The sequence below is a fragment of the Leptopilina heterotoma genome, unplaced genomic scaffold, assembly GCF_015476425.1.
Source record: "Leptopilina heterotoma isolate Lh14 unplaced genomic scaffold, ASM1547642v1 Lhet_275, whole genome shotgun sequence".
NCBI classification, from domain to species: Eukaryota; Metazoa; Arthropoda; class Insecta; order Hymenoptera; family Figitidae; genus Leptopilina; species Leptopilina heterotoma.
In genome coordinates, this window is record NW_025110983.1 from 2,081,338 (window position 1) to 2,102,545 (window position 21,208).

A 21,208-nucleotide genomic window follows, 5' to 3' on the forward strand; every position below is an offset into this window, starting at 1 on the left:
CAAATTAAGGTCAAAGTTTATCAATATTGAGTCAGAGTTCGTCAATTATAGGTCAAATTATAGTTAGATAATTTTTTAGTTACACTTAAAATTATTTAAATTTTAAACGTCATTTAGGTCAAAATATATCAAACAGGTCAAATATAGGCTTTAGACCACAAAAAGTTAGTTTTAGGACAATTATTAAATTTTAAAAATAAAAATTAATTAATTAATTTAATTCATAGTAACGAACTGAATACAAAATATATTATTTTAGGTTAAATTAAAATAAGAGAAATAAAATTATGAAAATTTGTTTCAAAATAGACAATTATTTTAGGTCTAAATTGTAACACGAGGGTCAAAAAAGTACGATTAAGAATTATTCGTATTATTTTTTTAATCAAATATGGACAAAATCATTGTATGTCGAATTATACAAATTTGACTGAAATCGAAATATTTTAGGTCCTAAATAGGTCAATATATAGTAAAAAAAACATTTTTTAAGTAAAATTAGAACTGGATTGAGTAAAAAAAATACTTTTTTCAGGTCAAACTGAAATAAATTCGAGTCAAATTATAAAAAAATTTGGTATAAATAAATAACTTTAGGTCAATGTAAAACTATTCGTTTTTGGCCAATTGAGATATTTTGACATCAAAATTCAGGAGAAATTCTGGTCAAATTATACAAATTATACAAAGTAGACAATTTATTTATGAAAGTTGACCTTTTTATATTTTACCTTTTAGAGGCAAAATAGATTAGTTTCTATCAAAAATATGAGTTTAGGTCAATGTAGATTAATTAAAGTCAAAGTTGAAAATCTTTTTATAACTGTAAATCGTATTAGGACAAAATAGATTATTTTAGGTCTAAACAGATTATTTTAGGTCTAAACAGATTGATTTGAGTGAAAATAAATTATTTTAGGTCAAAATAGATTAATATGAGTGAAATTAGATTATTTTAGGTCTAAACAGATTGATTTGAGTGAAAATCAATTATTTTAGGTCAAAATAGATTAATATGAGTGAAATTAGATTAGTTTAGGTCAAAATAGATTATTTCACGTCCAAACAGATTAATTTGAGTAAAAATAAATTATTTTAGGTCAAAATAGATTAATAAGAGTGAAATTAGATTATTTTAGGTCAAAATAGATTAATTTCAGTAAAATTACATTACTTCAGGTCGAAACAGATTAATTTCAGTAAAAATAGATTATTTTTAGGTCGATTATTTAAGGTTTTAGAAAAAAGTATTTTTTAGGTCAAAACAGACTATTCTTACTAAAAATAGATTTTTTTGTTTCGAAGCAATTACAGGTCGAAACAGATTAATTTCAGTAAAAATAGATTATTTTTACGTCGATTATTTTATGTTTTAGAAAAAAGTATTTTTTAGGTCAAAACAGTTTAATTTTAGTAAAAATAGATTATTTTTAGGTCATTTATTTTAGGTTGTAGCAAAAAATATTTTTTTAGGTCAAAACATATTATTTTCCCCAAAAATATTTTATTTTAGGTCCAAATAGTTTAATTTTAGTAAAAATATATTATTTTAGGGGGATTATTGTAAGCTTTAGAAAAAAATACATTTTTAGGTCAAAACAGTTTAATTTCAGTAGAAATAGATTATTTTTGGGTCAATTATTTGAGTTTGTAGGAAAAAAAATTTTTGCAGGTCAAAACAGACTATTTTTACTGAAAAAAATATTGTTTCAGGTCAAAATAGTTTAATTTCTGCAAAAGTAGATTAGTCTAATGTCGCTATAGAATAGTTTTTGGTAAAAATAAGTAATTTTAGATAAAAACAATTTAATTTCAGTAAAAATAGATTATTTTAGATCAAAATTAATAAATTTTTAGGTCAAAATCAATTTAATTTCTTGAATATAACTTTAAACTTATATAAAATTGTTTTATTTGTAAAAATATTAATTTTCCTTTCAAAAAAAAAAAAAATCTCCACATTAATAACTAGAGAAGAAGAAAAAAAAAATTTTTTTCTTTTCAATTTTTTTTATTTCTTAGAATAAAAATAGTATGGTGCCTCTATATAATTACAAGTTTGTGTGTGTATATGCACAATAAAGTGTTTCTTTAAAAAAAACGTTTACTTTTATAACCATAAAAATATGGAATAATATTTAATCAATCAAGTAAGACAGGAAAATTCACTGTGTTATTTTTAACATTTTTTTTTTTCTAAACGTTTACTCGAGGTTTAATGCCCTCTATTAATAAAATTATGACATTTGCATGATTAACAGAAAAGAGAATTTTTTCTATAAAAAAAAAAAAAAAAAAAAAAAAAAAAAAAAAAAAAATTAAAGGGAAAAATGAAAACTGATGATTTTTATATAAACTGGTAAAGTTTAGTTTCAAGTGGATAATTTATTCAAAAGTCTAATCAGTTATGTAAAATTCAAACGATTATTTACATTGAGAACTCGCTTTTATTCAATTGCACAATTTTTATGTTAATTTATTTGCAATGCATTTTATTCTTATCATTATTGTTTCTATTATTATTAATTGATTAACATAATAATAAAAAATAATTATAATAATTATGATAAATTATTATTACAATATATTTATTATTATTATTTTTACTACTACTTTTTTATTTATTTTTTTTTATTATTATTACTATTATTTCAATTATATTATTATTTCTATTTTTCAAGCAAATAAATAAATAAATAAAATATTATTATTACTACTATTCATATATTTTTATTATTAACATTACTATATAATTATAATAATATTTCTTATTATTAATTATCATTATAATTATAATTAAAATTATTATTATTATATTCTTAGTTTGATAATAAATGCAAATTTAGCCGCAATCGTTAAAGGCCTTTAGAAGCGTGAATTTTTTTCGCTATGAGCCGCCTGCGTTCGAATCCTCCCAGAGTATTAAAAATTTTTATTTCGCTTATATTATTATTTTAATTATTATTTAATAATTACGTTTCGCTATAAAACCCTTTTTTATTTTTTCATTCTTCCTATATTTTTATTATATAATAATATTTTTTTTAATTACATTATTTTTAGTAAAAAAATATTTACAATAATTTTCGATTTTCATGATTGTAAAAAAATTCTTTTTTCAATTATTTCTATGATTATAAAAGAAATTTCTTGTTTCAATTATTTTTGTGATTATAAGAAAATTTCTTTTTTCAATTATATTCATAATTATAGCAAAAATTATTATTATTATTATTAAAAAAAAATTTTAATTTTATGCGAAAATTGCGCGGTTTGTTGATAATTAGAGGCGAAATTAAAATTGAAAAAAAATATGAAAATGACTTTTTGAATATTATTACGATTATAGAATAAAAAAAAAAAAATGTCAAAAGACAATTTGTATGGCTCGTCTTTATTTTAAAATCCTCGACACACAAATGTCATTATTTACTTAAACTCATCTTTAAAAGAGATATAAAATGGTTTTTATAACATTCCATCATTATAAATGTGTAAAATTGATAAAAAAATAAATAAAATACTTTGTTAATGTCATTAGAAAATATTTGCAGACACTTTTATAATGAATTGATTTTCTTTTTCATTTTTCAAATTACTATCAACGTAGTGTATACATATAATTACAAAACACTTAAATAGTAATCGAAAATTAATGTATAAATTTAGAACACAAAAAAAAATTATGAGGAATGTTATGAAAACAAGTGAAAAGAAATGAAATAAAGAAAAAAATATAAGAACTTATATTTCTTATTTGTTTATAAATTTTTATAAATTATTATTATTTTTATTGTTTAATTACTATTAAATTAATATGAAATAAATATTAATTTTAATATTAAATATTAAATAAATATTAATTTTAATATTAAATATTAAATAAATATTAATTTTAATATTAAATATTAAATAAATTAATATTAATATTAAAAATAACTTTTAAGTTAAGTTAAAATTAAATAAATAAATTATTATTTACATTTAATTATTTATTACTATTTTTAATATTTAATTATTTTTTTTTACAATTTAATTTTTATTATTTTTACAATTTACTTTTTATTATTTTTACAATTTACTTTTTATTATTTTTACAATTTACTTTTTACTATTTTTTACAATTTAATTTTTACTATTTTTACAATTTAATTTTTACTATTTTTACAATTTAATTTTTACTATTTTTACAATTTAATTTTTACTATTTTTGTAATTTAATTATTTTCCATTATTTGGTATTATTTATTTTATTAAGCCCACATTATTATTATTATTATTATTATTATTATTATAAATTTAAAAAAAAATTTTACTATTAAGACAAAAAGACGAGTGTATAAATAATTAATTTTTTATTTTTTTAAACCACTAAACGTTTTTTTTTTATCTAATAACAATTGAGAAAAAAAACAAAAATAAAAAAGCATTTAAAAAATAGAGAAAAAAGATAAAAACTAATTTTATTTTCCCACTATTTGCATGGGATTAAACAATTATCCCGAGAATAATTGAATTACAAGATTTACAATATTTGATGTCTATTAACAGATAAGATATTATAAATTGTCGCGCAGAGAAAATTTAACCATAAGAAAAATTTTATTTACCAATTACTGGAATTTTCAAGATTTATATTTCAAAATTTAAAAAAAAAAAAAAAAAAATTCTGAAAAATTATTGCAAGTATTTTGAAGAAATTTCTTATGGGTATTTTTGAACCATTATGACGTCACAATTTGTTAAAAGCATTTGTTTTAAAACTGTGACGTCATAATTCATTTTAAATATTAAAAATATAATAATATTTTTAATATTATTATTTAAAAACAACAAAAACAAAAATATTAATGACAATAAAAATATTTCATTTTTTTGGTAAATAATAAAAATAATATAAAAACTATATAATAATATTTTTAATATTAATAAATTTTAAAAATATATTAATATTTTTAATAATACTATTTAACAACAAAAATAACAAAAATATTAATGACAATAAAAAAATTTCATTTTTTTGGTGAATAATAAAAATAATATTAAAACTGTATAATAATATTTTAATATTATTTTAATAATAATAATAATAATAATAATTTTAACAATAATAATTATAATAATAATACTATTTATTACATTGTATAATACTAATATTATACATACTATATACAAAATAAAAAATAATTTCTAGAAATATATAAAAATAATTTTTTATTTTCATAAATTTAATTAAATAAATAATTTAAAATGCGATTTTAAGTAATGCGAAAAAAGTAAAATTTAAACTGGAGGTAAAATAAAAGAGAAATATATACATATATATGTATACAAATATATATTATATGAAAAATGATAATAAATCCGCTCCTGGAAGAAAGATATGAAGGTCAGAACAGTCTCTCTTACGCAAAACAATGTACTAGATTCTGTTTAACCTCGTAATTAATTAATAACAAATATATATATATATATTTATATATATATATATATATTAAATTAATCAGGTGTCATTGAATGAAATAATTACGCAATTTAACTCAATATGACATGTGCAATTTTAAATTTGGCGATTATGACTTAATTACATTTCCATACTTTTGTAATATAAAAATATATATATATATTATATTAATATAATTATAATAATAAATAAATAAATATTTTTTTTACTTATTTTTTTATTTATGTTTGTGTTTTTTTTTAATATAGAATAAAATTTCAAACAAATATTTATTTATTAAATATTTTATAATAAATAAATATATATTTATTAATATAAATACATTATTAATATTTTATATTACCTATAATATATATGTGACGCACTCCCAGGAAAGGTACCTAAAAAGCAAAAAAATTTAGGTTATGTTTATAATTTTTTGGAGTAAAAACACAAAAAGAGAAACAATTAATATTAATAATTATTGATCTTCAAGTCTTTATTACATCAAAAATATTCCATAAACCCTGATTCCAATTTTTATAATTAAAAATAAAATTTTAATCACAATAAGTCTGATACAAACATAAACTATAATTCGTTTGCTTCTTAGGTACCTTTCTTCAGAGCGCGTCACATATTTTTATATTACAAAAGTATGAAAATGTAATAAGTCACATCGACAAATTTAAAAAATATATAAAATTTAATTAATTGAAAATACTAATTAATAATATTAATTTGTATTACTAAACATTTCGACGCTTTATTAAAGCGTTTTTGCAATAAAAGAATTTTTGTAGCGCATTCGCGTATGGGAACAAGTTGTTGGCATTTCTGCGTCCAGCGCTTGTCTGCCGCACAAGTGCTAGTCGCCGGCTTATATATACCTCACAAAAGGCGCGGGAGTGGGGGGACTAGTTACCGCTGACTGGAGGGGCGACGCGTGCGCAGAACTAGCGTATTGGTCGTCAGGACCGTATCAAAAATTTTGCGCGCCTAACGTTTCTAACTTTTTAATTAAAAATATTAATTAAATTCGACTATCGCAACAACGGTAGGAGAAAATTTTTGCAATTTTACTCGAAGCTCGCGACGAACAAGATTTTTAAATATTAAATTTTAAATAGTAAATAACGATATGCAAATAAATAGAAATAATGATAGAATAAAAAAAAATTCCGTTCAAATAAAAGTCAATGTCAAGGTTATTGCGCAGATTCAAAAAAAAAATATATTGAGAAACGAATTTATTTCATTTTAAAAAGATGTAGGATTATTTAATTATCAACTTGATAATAAGGAAAAATTGTAGGTACAGTCATGATAAGATTTTCGATAAACAAAAAAAAAGTCTATTTATTATTTTTTTTTCTCCTAAACACTAAAAGACTGTTTGAAAATTTTCGAATTTAAAAAAAAATATTTAACTAAATTTTATATTTATACATTTATTAAAATAATTTATTAAATAATTTCATTAAAAAAATTCTAAATTGAACTGAATAATTAACATAAATTATATATTTTTAATTAGTTTTATTTAAAGAAACTTAAAGAGTTAATTTTTTAGTTTTTTTTTTAATCTTCGTTCAGATTTAAAGTTCCAAAAAAATATTTTCGAAAAATGAGTTAATAATTGTAGCGTAATTTTTTTAATTATTTTTTTTTAAAGTCTTCTGTTTAATTGTTTTTAAAATTGATTTTTTTAAAATTAAAAGCATAACACAAGGAAAAAAGACAGGGGGCGTAGAAAATGTTTGAAACAATCACGTAAACTATTACTAAGTGTAAAAATTGACAGTTATACAAACATGTAATATTTTTTTCTCGTTCTTTTTTTTTTTGTTTAAAAATATGTCTACTTCATTCACTATATATATTCAAGATCTTAAGACTTTATGTAATAACGTGTATAATAAAAAAAATTAAATTATTGTAAGATTGAAGGATTTTTTCAATTCCACTTGCTCACATTAATTTAAATTTAAATAATTGTTTAAAAAAAATTCAATAATTTGTTTTCTAAATTACGTAATTGAAATGGAACAATAAATTTTTTTCGCTCCGTCTTTTTAAAATGAAGTATTGAACATATAATGATTTACTAATTATTTTTTTGTCCTTAGTTTAAACTTTGAACATTCTTTTTTTATTTAAATGTACATTTTATATTATAATAAATAAATTATAATAAACAAATTATAATTAATGTAATTAATTTTTTTTAATTATTATTATTACTTATTTATCTGTTTCTTTGTTTATTTATTTGTTTATCTATTTATTTATTATTTATTTTTTAATTATTTATTATTTGTTTATTGGTTTGCTTAACTATTTGTTTATCTAATTATTTATTACTTATTTATCTGTTTGTTTATCTATTTGTTTATCTGTTTGTTTATTAATTATTTTATTTATTTTTTAATTATTTATTATTTGTTTATTGGTTTGCTTTACTATTTGTTTATCTATTTGTTTATTTATAATTTTTTTATTCATTTAATTAATTAATTTTTTTATTAAATTATCAGGAAATAATTTCGTATATATTTCTTTCTAGATTATAAAGAAAAATGGTGCATATTTCTCTATTTCTTTTTTGGTTCTTCAAGGTTGAAAATGAAAACGTTTTTACAGTGATTTCAACCTTCGACTTGTACCGTAGCGTAAAAGATGATTACACCCCGCGCAATAAAATCAATAATTAATGTTAATTTATCATTTTTTTCTACTCCCCCTCATTAGAATAAATTGAAATCGTTATTTTTATATTTGCGGAAATATTTGATGAAAAATAAAAATAAATGAATATTAGATAAAAGAAAAAAAAATGAAATAAGTTATAAAGAAATAAATAAAAAAGAAGAAAAAAAACAAACAATAAACAAACAAAATGATAAACAAATTAACAAACAAACAAAAAATAGTATATAATTAAAGAAACAAATAAGTAAATAGAGAATAAAAAAAGAAATAAATAAACAAATAAATAAAACAAATAAACAAAAAATTAATAAATAAACAAATAAATAAGAAAAACAAATAAACAAACAAACTAAAAAAACAAAACAAAAAACTTATAAACAAACAAAACAAAAGAAGTAAACAAATAAATAAGAAAAACAAATAATTAAATAAAATAAACAAAAAATAAATCAATATAAACAAAAAAATATACAAAACAAATAAATATAAACAGAGACAAAAAATAAAGATAAAAAAAGAAAACTATAATAAATAATTAAGGTTATTTATTTTTATTTATTTCCTAATGTTAGAACATTTTGTTCCATTATTTTATTTTCACTAAATTTTTCCTCTATACTATTTACTGTTTATAGAATATTTATCTATTCAAAAAAAAAAAAAAAAAAAATTGCATACTTATAAAAAACAGAGAGAATTTCTCTTTTCGAAAGAATTTTTTTAAATAAATAAATAAAAAATTATAATTTCGGTATTTTTTTTAACATATTTTATAATTAAATTCTGCTATATACCTCCTTTCAGTTTTTTCTATTAAAAAAATAATTTTTGGTAATTTTTCCTACGAAGAAATTAATTAATTTATTATTATTATTATTATTATTATTGTAATAACGAATAAATAAATATATTATTATTATTATTTTTTTTTTTTATAGAAAAATAATTTTTGCAAAAAAAAAAATAAAATGACAAAATAAAGATGAAATGAATGACAATTACAAAAAATAAACGAAACATAAATAGTTAAAGGAAAAAAAAGGATAAAATAAAAAGAAATAAAAAAAGAAAAAGTAGATTTTGATTGATAAAAGTGACATTCTTTGGTTGGTAATTAACGCGTTAGAATCGAAGGCCTTTGAATAATTTATACAATTCGAATTAATTGATTCCGTACATTCAGTCTGCTTTCATCAAGTTACATTTTTCTTTCAATTAAAAAAAAATTAGCAAACGAAAAGAATTATTAACAAATTAATGAATTGATTTATTATCATTAACTGTAAAAAAATATTAATTTTTTAAAATATTATTTATTTAATTATTATTTGTTATTATTTTTATTACAATTTCTATTACTATTTTTATTCTTAATTTTTTTATTTGTTATTCATTTATTTTATTTTTTATTTATTCATATTTATTTTTTTTTATTCTTTTTAAATTTAAAAAGAAATTTTTTAATTTTTTTTAATTTTTTTGTATTTGTTATTATAATAACATAAAAATATTTATTTTATTTTAATTCATTTTAATTATTGATTTCAATGATTTAATTATAATTATTAAAAAGAACTAAAATAGAAAAATACTGTTTCATTTTTATTTCGTTTCAATTTTATTTTATTTTATAAAACAATGACTATTAATTATTTGAAAAGAGAAAAAATAGAAAAATACACAGTTTAAAGGATCTAATAATAGTTAATTAAGACTTGAAGAAGAAATGAAGGATGCTTTAAATTAAAAAAGGAAAAAGACGATTAGTCTAATAAATTGAAAGCGATTTGAATCCGTCAAATCGATTCAGGAAATTCAATGTCACACATGAAACGTGCTTGGAATATTAATTGTTGTTTCTATCAAATTTTGAATCTAGAAAACTTTTAACAAAAAATACTCCCTCAATAAATTTTTTATAAATTATTATAATCATTAGTCTTATTTTCCAGTAATAAAAATAATTTTTTCTACAATAATTTAAGTAATTATTTTTATATTTTTGAATGTTAAATTAAATTACGATTTTTATTTCAAAACCTTATTTAAAAAGAAAAATCACAAAAAAAAGTTAGGAAACAGAAAAAGCAAATAAAAACAACTAACTTCAAAATGCTAACAGACTATTATTTTTATTTGTTTTGTAAGTCCGTTGATATAAAATAAATAAATAAATTTTCGTTTTTTCAAATAATGTTTCTTTAATAATATTATATATTTTTTCCGCCTATTTCTTTAAATACTTTTAATTTTTCATTAGAGTTTCTACTTTTTTAAATAATTAACTAAATAATTCCTTGTAAAAAAACAGTAATACTTTTGTGAGATAATTTCTTTTCGAAAGACAGACAAAATAATTATATTATTTATCAACAGTGTCTTTCGAATGATTAACAGAAAAATAAAGTAATTAAATAAAAACAAAAACATTTTCCTAATTTCACGAGTGAAAAATAAATATTTAACAAAAATAAACTTATTCTTGCGTATAGTAGACTAAAATTATAAAATAATTAAAGTAGAATAGAAAATATGGTAATTAATAAAATTATAAATATCTTAATCACCTTTTGAATTGTGACAAAAATTTCAGCTTGGCAAGATAAGAAGTTCTTTTTTTTCTCTCCTCTCCCAATTCACAAATCATCAATATTCACTTGCGATAAAAATTCATCGTCCTCGTCATCATTGAAAAAATTTCTCAAATTATTTCTCACTCCTTGTGTATTTTCCACTGGTGTTTCTATTTCATTTGTCGTCCCGCTGAGTGAAAAATAAAATCACAAATTATTATAAGAAATAAATTTTTAACGCCTAGAATAGAATATAGCAAAAGAGAAAAAAAATATTAATTATTAATTATTGAATGATGAAGAATAATTAATTTCATGTAAATTCAGGGCTCGAACCAGTGAAAGTATTTAAAAATACGGGCATTACGGACCAAAAATGAAAAATTAGGGACCATTTACGAACCAATTACTGACAAAAATCATTTTCAATTCAATTATTATTTACAAGAATTTTTAACTAAAATTCTACGATTACTTTTTTAAATTTTCGAAAAAGTTCTTTGACAATTTTCAAATCCATTTCTTTACAATATTTAATTTTACGAAATTTCAATTATTCGTAAATTCTTCAACTAAATAAATATTAGGAAATAAAAACTTAAAATAATATTTAAAAAATCCAATTAAACTTTTTCAAAAAAATTAATTTCAAAATTCAATTATTTTTAAAAATTCACGCTATATTGCTTTTAATATTCAATTATTATCTAAAATTTTAAGTAAAATTAATTCTTAAATCAATTTTTATTGAAAAATTCTACAAGAATTCAATTATTTAAACACAAATAAAATGCAAGTAAATCATTTATTCAATAATTTCTTTAAAGGAATTTAATTAAAATTTTACTAAAATTTATTATATTAAAAAATGTTATAACAATTTTTGGAAATAATTGAAAACTCTTTGAAGAATTTTATTAAAATTTTTCAAAATACTTGAATTCCTGAGAAGAATTTAAATAATATTTTATGAAAATAATTGAATTCATGCGAAGAATTTTATTAAATTTTGTTTAAATAATTGAAATTTTGACAAGAAGTTTATTACCATTTTTGACAATAATTTAATTCTTGAGAAGAATTTCGCTATCTATTTATAAAGATAATTTGATTCTTGACGAGAATTTAAAAAAAAAATTTGAAAATAATTTAATTTCTGCAAAGTATTTTATTACTTTTCAAAAGAATTGAATTCTTAGGATGAATTTGAATACTTATGAAAATAATTGAAATTTTGCAAAGAATTTTATTTAAATTTTTGAAAATAATTGAATTTTTGGCGAAAAATTTTTCTATTTATAAAGATAATTGAATTCTTGATGAGATATTTAACGAATTTTAATAAAATTTTAAAGAATAATTACATTTTTCGAGAAATTTGATTAAAATTATATTAAAAATAATTGAAAATCTGCAATAAGTTTTATTTTTTCTGAAAATAATTGAATCCCTCAGAAGAATTTTATTACTTTTGAACAATATTTAATTTTTGCGAAGAATATTATCACTTTTGAAAATAATTGAATTTTTGCAATAATTTGCAACTTTTATAAAATTGAATTTTTTTCATGTTTTTAACTAAACATCTTCTATAAATCCATTATTTTTAATAATTTTTGAAAATGTTCTTCTTTGAGAATTTTTAAATTCATTTGTTTACAATTCAATTTTACAAATTTTCAATTATTCGTAAATTCTTCAATTAAATATATATTAGAAAATAAAAACTTTAAATAATTTTTAAAAAAAATCCGCAGTTAAAGTTTCTCAAAAAAAAAAATTAATTTCACAGAATTGTTAGTTAAAAATATGAAAAATTCAAATTTTCAAAGATTTTAATCTAAAACCTATTCAAAATTCAATTATTTCTAAAAATTTACGCTCTAATGCTTTTAAAATTTAATTATTATTTTAAATTTCAACTGAAATCCATTTTTAAATCAAAGTTTATGAGAAAATTCTACTAGAATTCAATTATTTAAATACAAAAATAACAATTTAGTGAATAATTCCATGTTTCTTAAAATTGAATTCTCATAAAGAATTTTATCTATAAATTTTTAATATAACTGAATTCTTTTGACGAATTCCTAAAAAGAATTTCATTATTTACGAAAATAATTGAATCCCCGTAAAAATTTTATTATTTATGAAAATAATTGAATGATTGCGAAGAAATTTATAAAAAAAATTTGTAAATAATGAAATTCCAGTGAAATTTGTATTATTTTTTGAAAATAATTAAAAGTTTGTGTAGAATTTTGAGATTTTTTTTTTAACAATTGAATTCTTTTGGGAAATTTTATGAAAATAGTAGATATTGAAAATTATTGAATTGAGAAAAATTTTTGAAAATAATTTAATTTCGGATAAGAATTTAATTATTTCTAAAGATAATTGAAATTTTGATGAAAATTTTTTAAAAAAATTTAATGTAAACGAAAATATAAAAAATGTATAAAATAACATTAAATAGAAAGATAAAAACTTACTTGTCACATTCATTGGGGATATTATTGTCCATTAATTCATCATCAGAAGAAGGTAAACTCGAAAAGTTTAAATTTTCCAGATTTTTTTCCATTTCGTTATTTTTCTTATTCTCTATAACAACTTCCGGTTGTGTCAATTCCTCGCTATGGCGAAATTGTTTCAAGTAACTTTGCAACTTTGAAGGTCCCGGAGCGTTTTCTTCAATTTTCTTTTCGACAATTTTTTCATTATTTTCGCCTCTGAAAAAAAATAAATGATAGAAATAATGTCTAAATAAATAGACAAATAGATAAATAGATAAATAGATAGATAAATAAATAAATAAATAAATAAATAGATAGATAAATAACTAAATAAATAAATATGTAAATAAATAGATAAATAAATATATAAATAACTAAATAAATAAATTAATAAAAAGATAAATTAAGCAAGAAGTAAATAAATAAATAAATGGATGAAGAAATAAAAAAAAGTGTAAAAAATTAATAGATGAAGAAAATATTAAAAATATAAATAAAAATTAATAAAAAGACAAATTATTATTTTCTAGAATTTTTAAATAAAATTCCTCTTTAAATTAATTATTTGTAATAATTAATAATTTCTGAAAAAGAATAAAGGAGAAAATAAATAGAATTGAATAGAAAAAAAGTAAAAAATAATTAATCTCAAACAATAAAGGAATATTTTTCTTCAAAATACCTTTTCGGTGAAGAAGATTCATCGGCTTCCTCCTCAGATTCCAATAAATCAGTAAAATTTCCCTCATCCAAAATCACAGTCGATTTTCCCGTATTAATTTGCTCCTGAGAATTTTCATTGCTAATTTCCATTTGAGTTGAACATTCTCCTGAATCATTTTCCAAATGAATTTCATTGCCAATTAAAGTTGAACTGGCAACAATTCTTGGATCATTAATATTAGAGACAGATATTTCATCTAAATTTAATTGCGATAAAAATTCATTATCCTTATTATCGTGAAGAATTTGCTTTGGATTAATTACATTTTCACGTGATGCACTTATTGTTGTTGACTTTTCATTGTTATTATCTTTCGTTGAATCAATTGCTGACAATTCTGAAAATAGAAAAAAAAACCAAAGTTTTTTTATTTTTTGTACGAGACTTTTTGGAAATCATTGAATCATTCAATTGCGAAAATTTTTGAAAAATAATTAAATTTTACGAAGAATTCTATTAAAATTTTTTCAAAATAATTGAATGAATTTAAAGAAAAAATTTATTACTTTTAAAAATAATAATTGAATGTTTGTGATGAATATTGTTATTTATGGAAATAATTCAATTTTGTGAAGAATTTTATTAAAATGCCTGAAAATAATTGAATTTTCGGGAATAATTTTGTTATTTATCTTTAATAATTGAATTGTTTTGAAGAATTATATTTTTACGAAAATAATTAAATTCATGTGAAAAATTCTGATATTTCTGTAAATAATTGATTTTTTCGAGAAATTAAAATTAAATTTTTAAGAATATTTTCATTTTTTGAGCAATTTCTGTAAAATTGTATTAAAAATAATCAAAATCCTAGGATGAATTTTATTATTTATGAAAATAATTAAATAGTTGCAAAGAATTTCATTAAAATTTACAAAATTAATTGAATTCCTGAAGAAGAATTTTACAATAAATATTATTAAAATTCCTGAAAATAATTGAATTTTGTCAAAAAATTTTGCCATTCACTTGAAAAGATAATTGAAATGTTACGGCAATTTTTTTTTAGTTTTTTTGAAAATAATTGAATTTCTGTGAAGAATTTTTATTAATTTTCAAAGTAATTGAATTCTTGTGATGAATATTGTTATTTATGAAAATAATTGAATTTTTCAAATGTATTTTATTAAAATTCTTGAATATAATTAAATTTCGGCGAAGAATTTTGATATACAATTTATAAAGATAATTTTAAAAAAAAAATTGAATTTCTTGAAAGAATTTTGATATTTATTAAAATAGTTGAATTTCTACAAAGAATTGCGTTAAAGTTTTTAAAATTAAAACTAATTTTAACAGAATTGAAATTAAAACAATTTCAAAATAAATAATTAATAATTATGAAAAATTTTCGGGAATAATTTTGTTATATATCTTTAAGAATTGAATTCTTTCGAAGAACTATTTATGTAAATAATTGAATTCTTGGGAAGAATTTTAATAAAATCTAAAAGAATAATTGAATTATTTCAAAAAAATATAATTAAAATTGTATTTAAAATAATTTATATCTTTCGAATAATTTTATTTAAATATTTGAAAATAATTGAATTCCTGTGAAAAATTCTAATATTTTTGTAAATAAAATTTAATTCTTCTAAAGAAATTTAGAAAAACATTTTTGTAATAAAATATAATTGATTTTTTCGAGAAATTAAAATTAAATTTTTAAGAATAACTACATGTTTTGAGCATTTCCTGAAACATTGTATTAAAAATAATTGAAATCCTGCGATGAATTTTATTATTTATGTAAAAATAATTGAATAGTTGCTAAGAATTTTATTAAAATTTTCAAAAATAATTGAATTCCTAAGAAGAATTTTGATATTTATTTATTAAGATAATTGATATGTTGAGGACAATTTTTTCTAAATCTTTTTAAAATAATTGAATTATTGTGCAGAAATTTATTTCAATTTTTTTAAATAATTGAATTCTTGTGAAAAATTATATTTTTTACGAAAATAATTGAATTCATGTGAATATTTATATTAAAATTTATTTAAATAAATAAATTCTCGTGAAGAATTTTATAATTTGGGAAAAAAATTGAAATGAGAAGAATTTTATTAAATTTTCCTCTAAGTAATTAAATTCTTCTGAAAAATTATATTATTTATAAAAATAATAGAATTCATGTGAAGAATATTTATGAAAATTTATTTAAATAATTGAATTTCTGCGAATAATTTTATTAATTTAGAAAATAATTGAATTCTTGTGATGAATATTGTTATTTATAAAAATAATTCAATTTTGTAATGGATTTCGTTAAAATTTCTAAAAATAATTGAATTTCTGCAAATAATTTTTTTAATTTTGAAAGTAATTGAATTCTTGTGATGAATATTGTTATTTATAAAAATAATTGAAATGGATTTTATTAAAATTTCTGAAAATAATTGAAATGATTTTTATTAAAAATTTTTGAAAATAATTGAATTTTATAGAAGAATTTTGTTATTTACTTATAAAGATAATTGAAATGTTGACAATTTTTTTTTTAGATTTTTGAAAAATAATTGAATTTCTGCGAAGAATTTTATTAATTTTGAAAATAATTGAATTCTTGTGATGAATATTGTTATTTATAAAAATAATTTAATTTTACAATGGATTTTATTAAAATTTCTGAAAATAATTGAATTTTATAGAAGAGTTTTGCTATTTATTTCTAAGATAATTGAAATGTTGTGTTCTTGTGATGAATAATTGATTTCTTTTGAATAATTTTATTAAAATATATAAAATTAATTGAATTCTCACTTGGAATTTTATCAAAAAAATTTTGTACAAAATTGAATTTCCATGAAATCAGAATTTTGTTAAATAATTGATTTTTTCGAAATTATTTTAAAAATGTTTTTCATTTAAATTAATTGAATTCCTGCATGGAAATTTTATTATTTACAAAAATAATTGAATTTTGGATGAATTTTATAAATTTTTTTTTTAAAATAATTTAATTATTTTACGAAATTTTATGAAATATACTAAAAATTGAAAATAATTGAATTTTCAATATATTTTTTACAAATAATTGAATTCTTGTGATGAATATTGTTATTTATGAAAATAATTGAATTTTGCAATGAATTTTATTTAAAAATTCTTGAATTTCTCAGAAGAATTTTATTAATTTTAAAAATAGTTGAATTCTTGTGATGAATATTGTTATTTATAAAAATAATTGAATAGTTGTTAAGAATTTTACTAAAATTTGTAAAAATAATTGAATTCCCGAGAAGAATTTTATTATTTATGAAAATAATTGAAAAAATTGAAGTTCTGTGAAAATTTTTTTTTAAATAATTGAATTCTTGAGAGAAAATTTATTGTTTATTTAAGTAATTGAATTAATGTGACGAATTTTTGTAAATAATGTAATTTCGAGGAATTTCAATTAAATTTTATTGCTAATTAAAGTTGGACTTTAATATAATTATTTCAGTCTAATTATTTCAATTTAATGATTAAAAATAGACTCCTGCGAAGAAATTAGTTAATATTTGAGTAATGAATAAAAAAGAAGTATTATTACCTTCAGTTCTCTCTTCTCGCTCTTGTTGCACTTTCTCAAGTCTTTTCTCTCTAATTGTCCTCTCTTCATTGCAAGTGTCCCTCGAATCATCAAAATTACTCCCCTCCTGCTCCCTGAGTATTTTCTCCATCAATTCAGTCGTAACAATTCTCTCCTTCTCGTTATAAATCGCCACCACGTCCCTCGTATGCACCAAAGCCATATTATAAAATTTCGACGTTATTATCGTCACATCGTTGAGCAACAAAACAACTCCCACATCAATTGCATTTGGATATTTCGAAATAATACTCCTATGAATACTCGCCTCCATTTCATCACTCGAATCCTTCAGCACAACAATTGGATTAATAATTGTATTCGAATCCATTTGATGAACGAGGGCAGCGAAAAATTTTGTCCGCTTCATTTTGTAGTGTCCCTTTTTTGCTTGACGCTTAATTGTCGCCAAGTCGAGTGCCTGGAAAAAATCCACGGGCAAATCGTCAATCATCATTTGCCACGCGCCACTTGTGAAACGATTTTTTGTATTTTGTGAGCAAAAATTTGTTATTCTCGTTTCATTGAGACGCTCAACGGTTGTTTCACTTTCGTCGAATGTTTTTAAATAGGCCATGGGAAAATTGGTGAAATCCATATTTGGCGGTAGTAGGCCAGCTGGTCCCGGGAAACGACGATTTATCACGTTTTTATCAGATTTGGAATTATTTAAATTTGTTCTCGATTTATTGTGTGAGGAATTTATTGTTTTTCTGCTTCGATATCCTTTGTGGGAATTATTAATTATTGATGGAGAATTTAAAGGATTTTTTGTCGATTCATTAGTTTGGGGGAAATTTAATTTTAGTTGTTTGTATTTTTGATTTTTGTTTTCTGTTGTTGTTGAGTCGTTGGAAAAACTGACATTTCTTCTTGCTTTTGTCTCGTCGTTGTCACTTTCGATTTCGGGCTTTTTCCCACGATTTTTTAAAATACTGTTTATTAAATTTTGACGATTTTGAATTTTGTTTTCCTTTTGCTCAATATTTCCTGCTTTATTCGTTTTTTCATTTTTTTCTCCTTTTTTTCCTTCATTTCCTTCAAATTCTTCTATTTCTTCTTCATCTTCTTCATCTCTTTTTTCTTCTTCTTCTTCGTCTCTTTTTTCTTTTCCCTTTTCTTTCCTTTTCTCTTCGTTTTCCTCATTTTCCTCATTTTTCTCATTTTGCTCGATTTCGTCGATTTTCCGTTTTTTTCGACTCAAAATACTTTTCAAAAAATTTGCCCGAATATTCGTTTTTTCATTGTAAATTTTATTATCATTTCTTCCCTCTTCCCTTTTTTCTTCTTCTTCTTCATCTTCTCGATTTTTTTCTCCCTCGTCGTCGTTATTGTCATCGATGAGAAAACTCACGCGACTTCTTTGATTTTCAATGTGAGAATTTGTCGACAAATTTAATGATAAATTATTCGAAGAATTATCGTGAAAATTTAATTCACGCGAATTTTCCGACTGTGAGTGTTCATTTTCCTTTAGTGACGAATTTTTCTTCTTCTGACAAATTTGAAGAATTTTTGTAAGTCGTGAATTATTAGTTGATTTTTTATTTTTATTCTCATTGGTAGTAGAAATTTCATTTTTATCATCGTCGTCATCATCATCATTTAGACGAAATGAAATTGAAGATACGACACAATTTTCAGAATCAATTTTTTGTCGTTTTGAAGAATTTTCTGAATTTAATAATTCATCTCGTGGCTCATCTCGTGGAATAAAGTCGTCGAGAAAATCCTGTAAAATAGGAAAATCATTTTAGAAATTTTAATTTTTGTGTAGAAAAAGAAAATAATAATGAAAAGAACAAAAATAATAATAATACTCAGTAATTTATTTTAATTAAATATGGAGTAATTATATAATATTATATAATATTTATTATTAAATTAATTAAACTAAGTAATTTTAAACAAAATTTTACAAATATTTTCAATTTAAAATGTGTTAAATAATAATTATAAAGATAATTGAAAAGTTGACCATTTTTTTTAGATTTTTTAAAAATAATTGAATTTCTGAGAAGAATTTTATTAATTTTTAAAACGATTGAATTCTTGTGATGAATATTGTTATTTATAAAAAATAATTTAAATGTTGACAATTTAAAAAAATTTTTTTTTAAATAATTGAATTTCTGCGAAGAATTTTTATTAATTTTTTAAATAATTAAATTCTTGTGATGAATTCTTCTTATTATTTAAGAAAATAATTGAAATTTGCAATGGATTTTATTAAAGTTCCTGAAAATAATTGAATTTTGCAATGGATTTCATTAAAATTCCTAAAAATAATTGAATTTTATAGAAGAATTTAGCTATTTACTTATAAAAATAATTGAAATGTTGAGAATTTTTTAAAAATGTTTTTAAAATAATTGAATTTCTGCGAATAATTTTATTAATTTTAAAAATAATTGAATTCTTGTGATGAATATTGTTATTTATAAAAATAATTGAAATGTTGACAATTTAAAAAAAATTTTTTTTAAATAATTGAATTTCTGCGAATAATTTTATTAATTTTCAAAATAATTTATTTATTTATTTATTTATTAAAATTTTAGAAAATAATTGAATTTTTTCGAAAAATATTATTAAAAATTAAAAGAAAATTGAATTCTTTGAAGAAATTTTTTTTTTAAATAATTGAATTTTCGCAAAGAATTTTACTACATATTTATAAATATAATTGAATTTTTTTGAAAAATTCATTAAAATTTTAGAAAATAATTGAATTTTTGCAAAGATTTTACAATAAAAAAAAATTATTTAAAAATTTTTTTAAAATAATTGAATTTTATCGGAGGATTTATTAAAATTTTAGAAAAAAATTCTTTTGAAAATTTTTAGAAAATAAATTGTTTTGAACAAATTTATAACGTATTACGAAAAAAATTGAATTCTTTTGTGAAATTTTTTTGAAAATAATTGAATTTTTACATAGAATTTTACTATTTATAAATATAATTGAATTGTTTCGAAGGATTTATTAAAATTTTAGAAAATAATTGTATTAATTCGTGAAATTTTATTAAATTTTTGTTTAAAAATAATTTAATTTTTTTGCAAAAAATTTTACTACTATTTATAAAAATAATTGAATTCTTATTACGAAGAATGTTATTAATTATGAAAATGATTGAATTCTTGTGTGGAATTTTATTAAATTTTTTTAAATTAATAATCAAGAATAATTAATCAGTAAATTAGATAATAATTGAATTTTTTTAATTTTTAAATTTAAAATTATTCAAAAATTCATATTTGAAAATAAAAAAATTTTGTAATTAAATAATTAAAATATTAATAATTCCAAACAATATGTTGCTTCTTTTTAGTTTTTGAGGTTATGTTCGTTCAATTTTCATTACATACTCAATCATTTTCATTAAAAGTATAGTTTAAAATTCGTTATAATTTCTTATTAGTCATTGAATTATTGTCGTTATAATGAATTAATAATAAGAAAATGTTAAAATAACATTAAAATAAAAATCACTTTTTAGTATTTCAACTTTTTAGTCATAAAATCAAAATCATTCTTCAGTTTTTTTCTTTTGGAAGAAAATAAATTTTATGTTTGCAATACTTCTAAATCCTAAAATTTATTATACTTATAATATACATATTAATTACATATAAATATAATACTAACCTCAT

General features: G+C 19.1%; 2 protein-coding genes across 3 annotated transcripts in view; both read right to left on the bottom strand.

The window, feature by feature from the left end:
• LOC122503905 (polyamine-transporting ATPase 13A3-like) overlaps positions 1 to 10,843 on the bottom strand; it is a 44,745-nt gene extending 33,902 nt beyond the window's left edge. Inside the window, exon 1 of one of the 2 annotated variants that reach the window (XM_043614666.1) lies at positions 10,723 to 10,843. The gene's annotated coding sequence lies outside the window, so the exon portion shown is untranslated. The remainder of the gene's footprint in view (positions 1 to 10,722) is intronic. The other variant, XM_043614667.1, reaches the window with a different exon arrangement.
• On the bottom strand, positions 10,778 to 21,208 carry LOC122503926. Its single transcript, XM_043614698.1, has 5 exons — positions 21,204 to 21,208; positions 17,513 to 18,588; positions 13,927 to 14,305; positions 13,221 to 13,460; positions 10,778 to 10,918 (listed from the first exon to the last, which is right to left on the bottom strand). Exons 1-5 carry the CDS (start codon positions 21,206 to 21,208, stop codon positions 10,792 to 10,794), a joined length of 1,827 nt encoding a protein of 608 aa, XP_043470633.1. The 3' UTR covers positions 10,778 to 10,791.

Bases quoted from the DNA above. Each gene is read 5' to 3' on its own strand.
- LOC122503926 (XM_043614698.1), bottom strand. The intron at 13,461-13,926 runs GTATTTTGAAGA...ATTTTTTTTCAG, and splicing joins GAATCTTCTTCACCGAAAAG to AGGCGAAAATAATGAAAAAA. The intron at 10,919-13,220 runs GTAAGTTTTTAT...TTTTTCACTCAG, and splicing joins ATCCCCAATGAATGTGACAA to CGGGACGACAAATGAAATAG.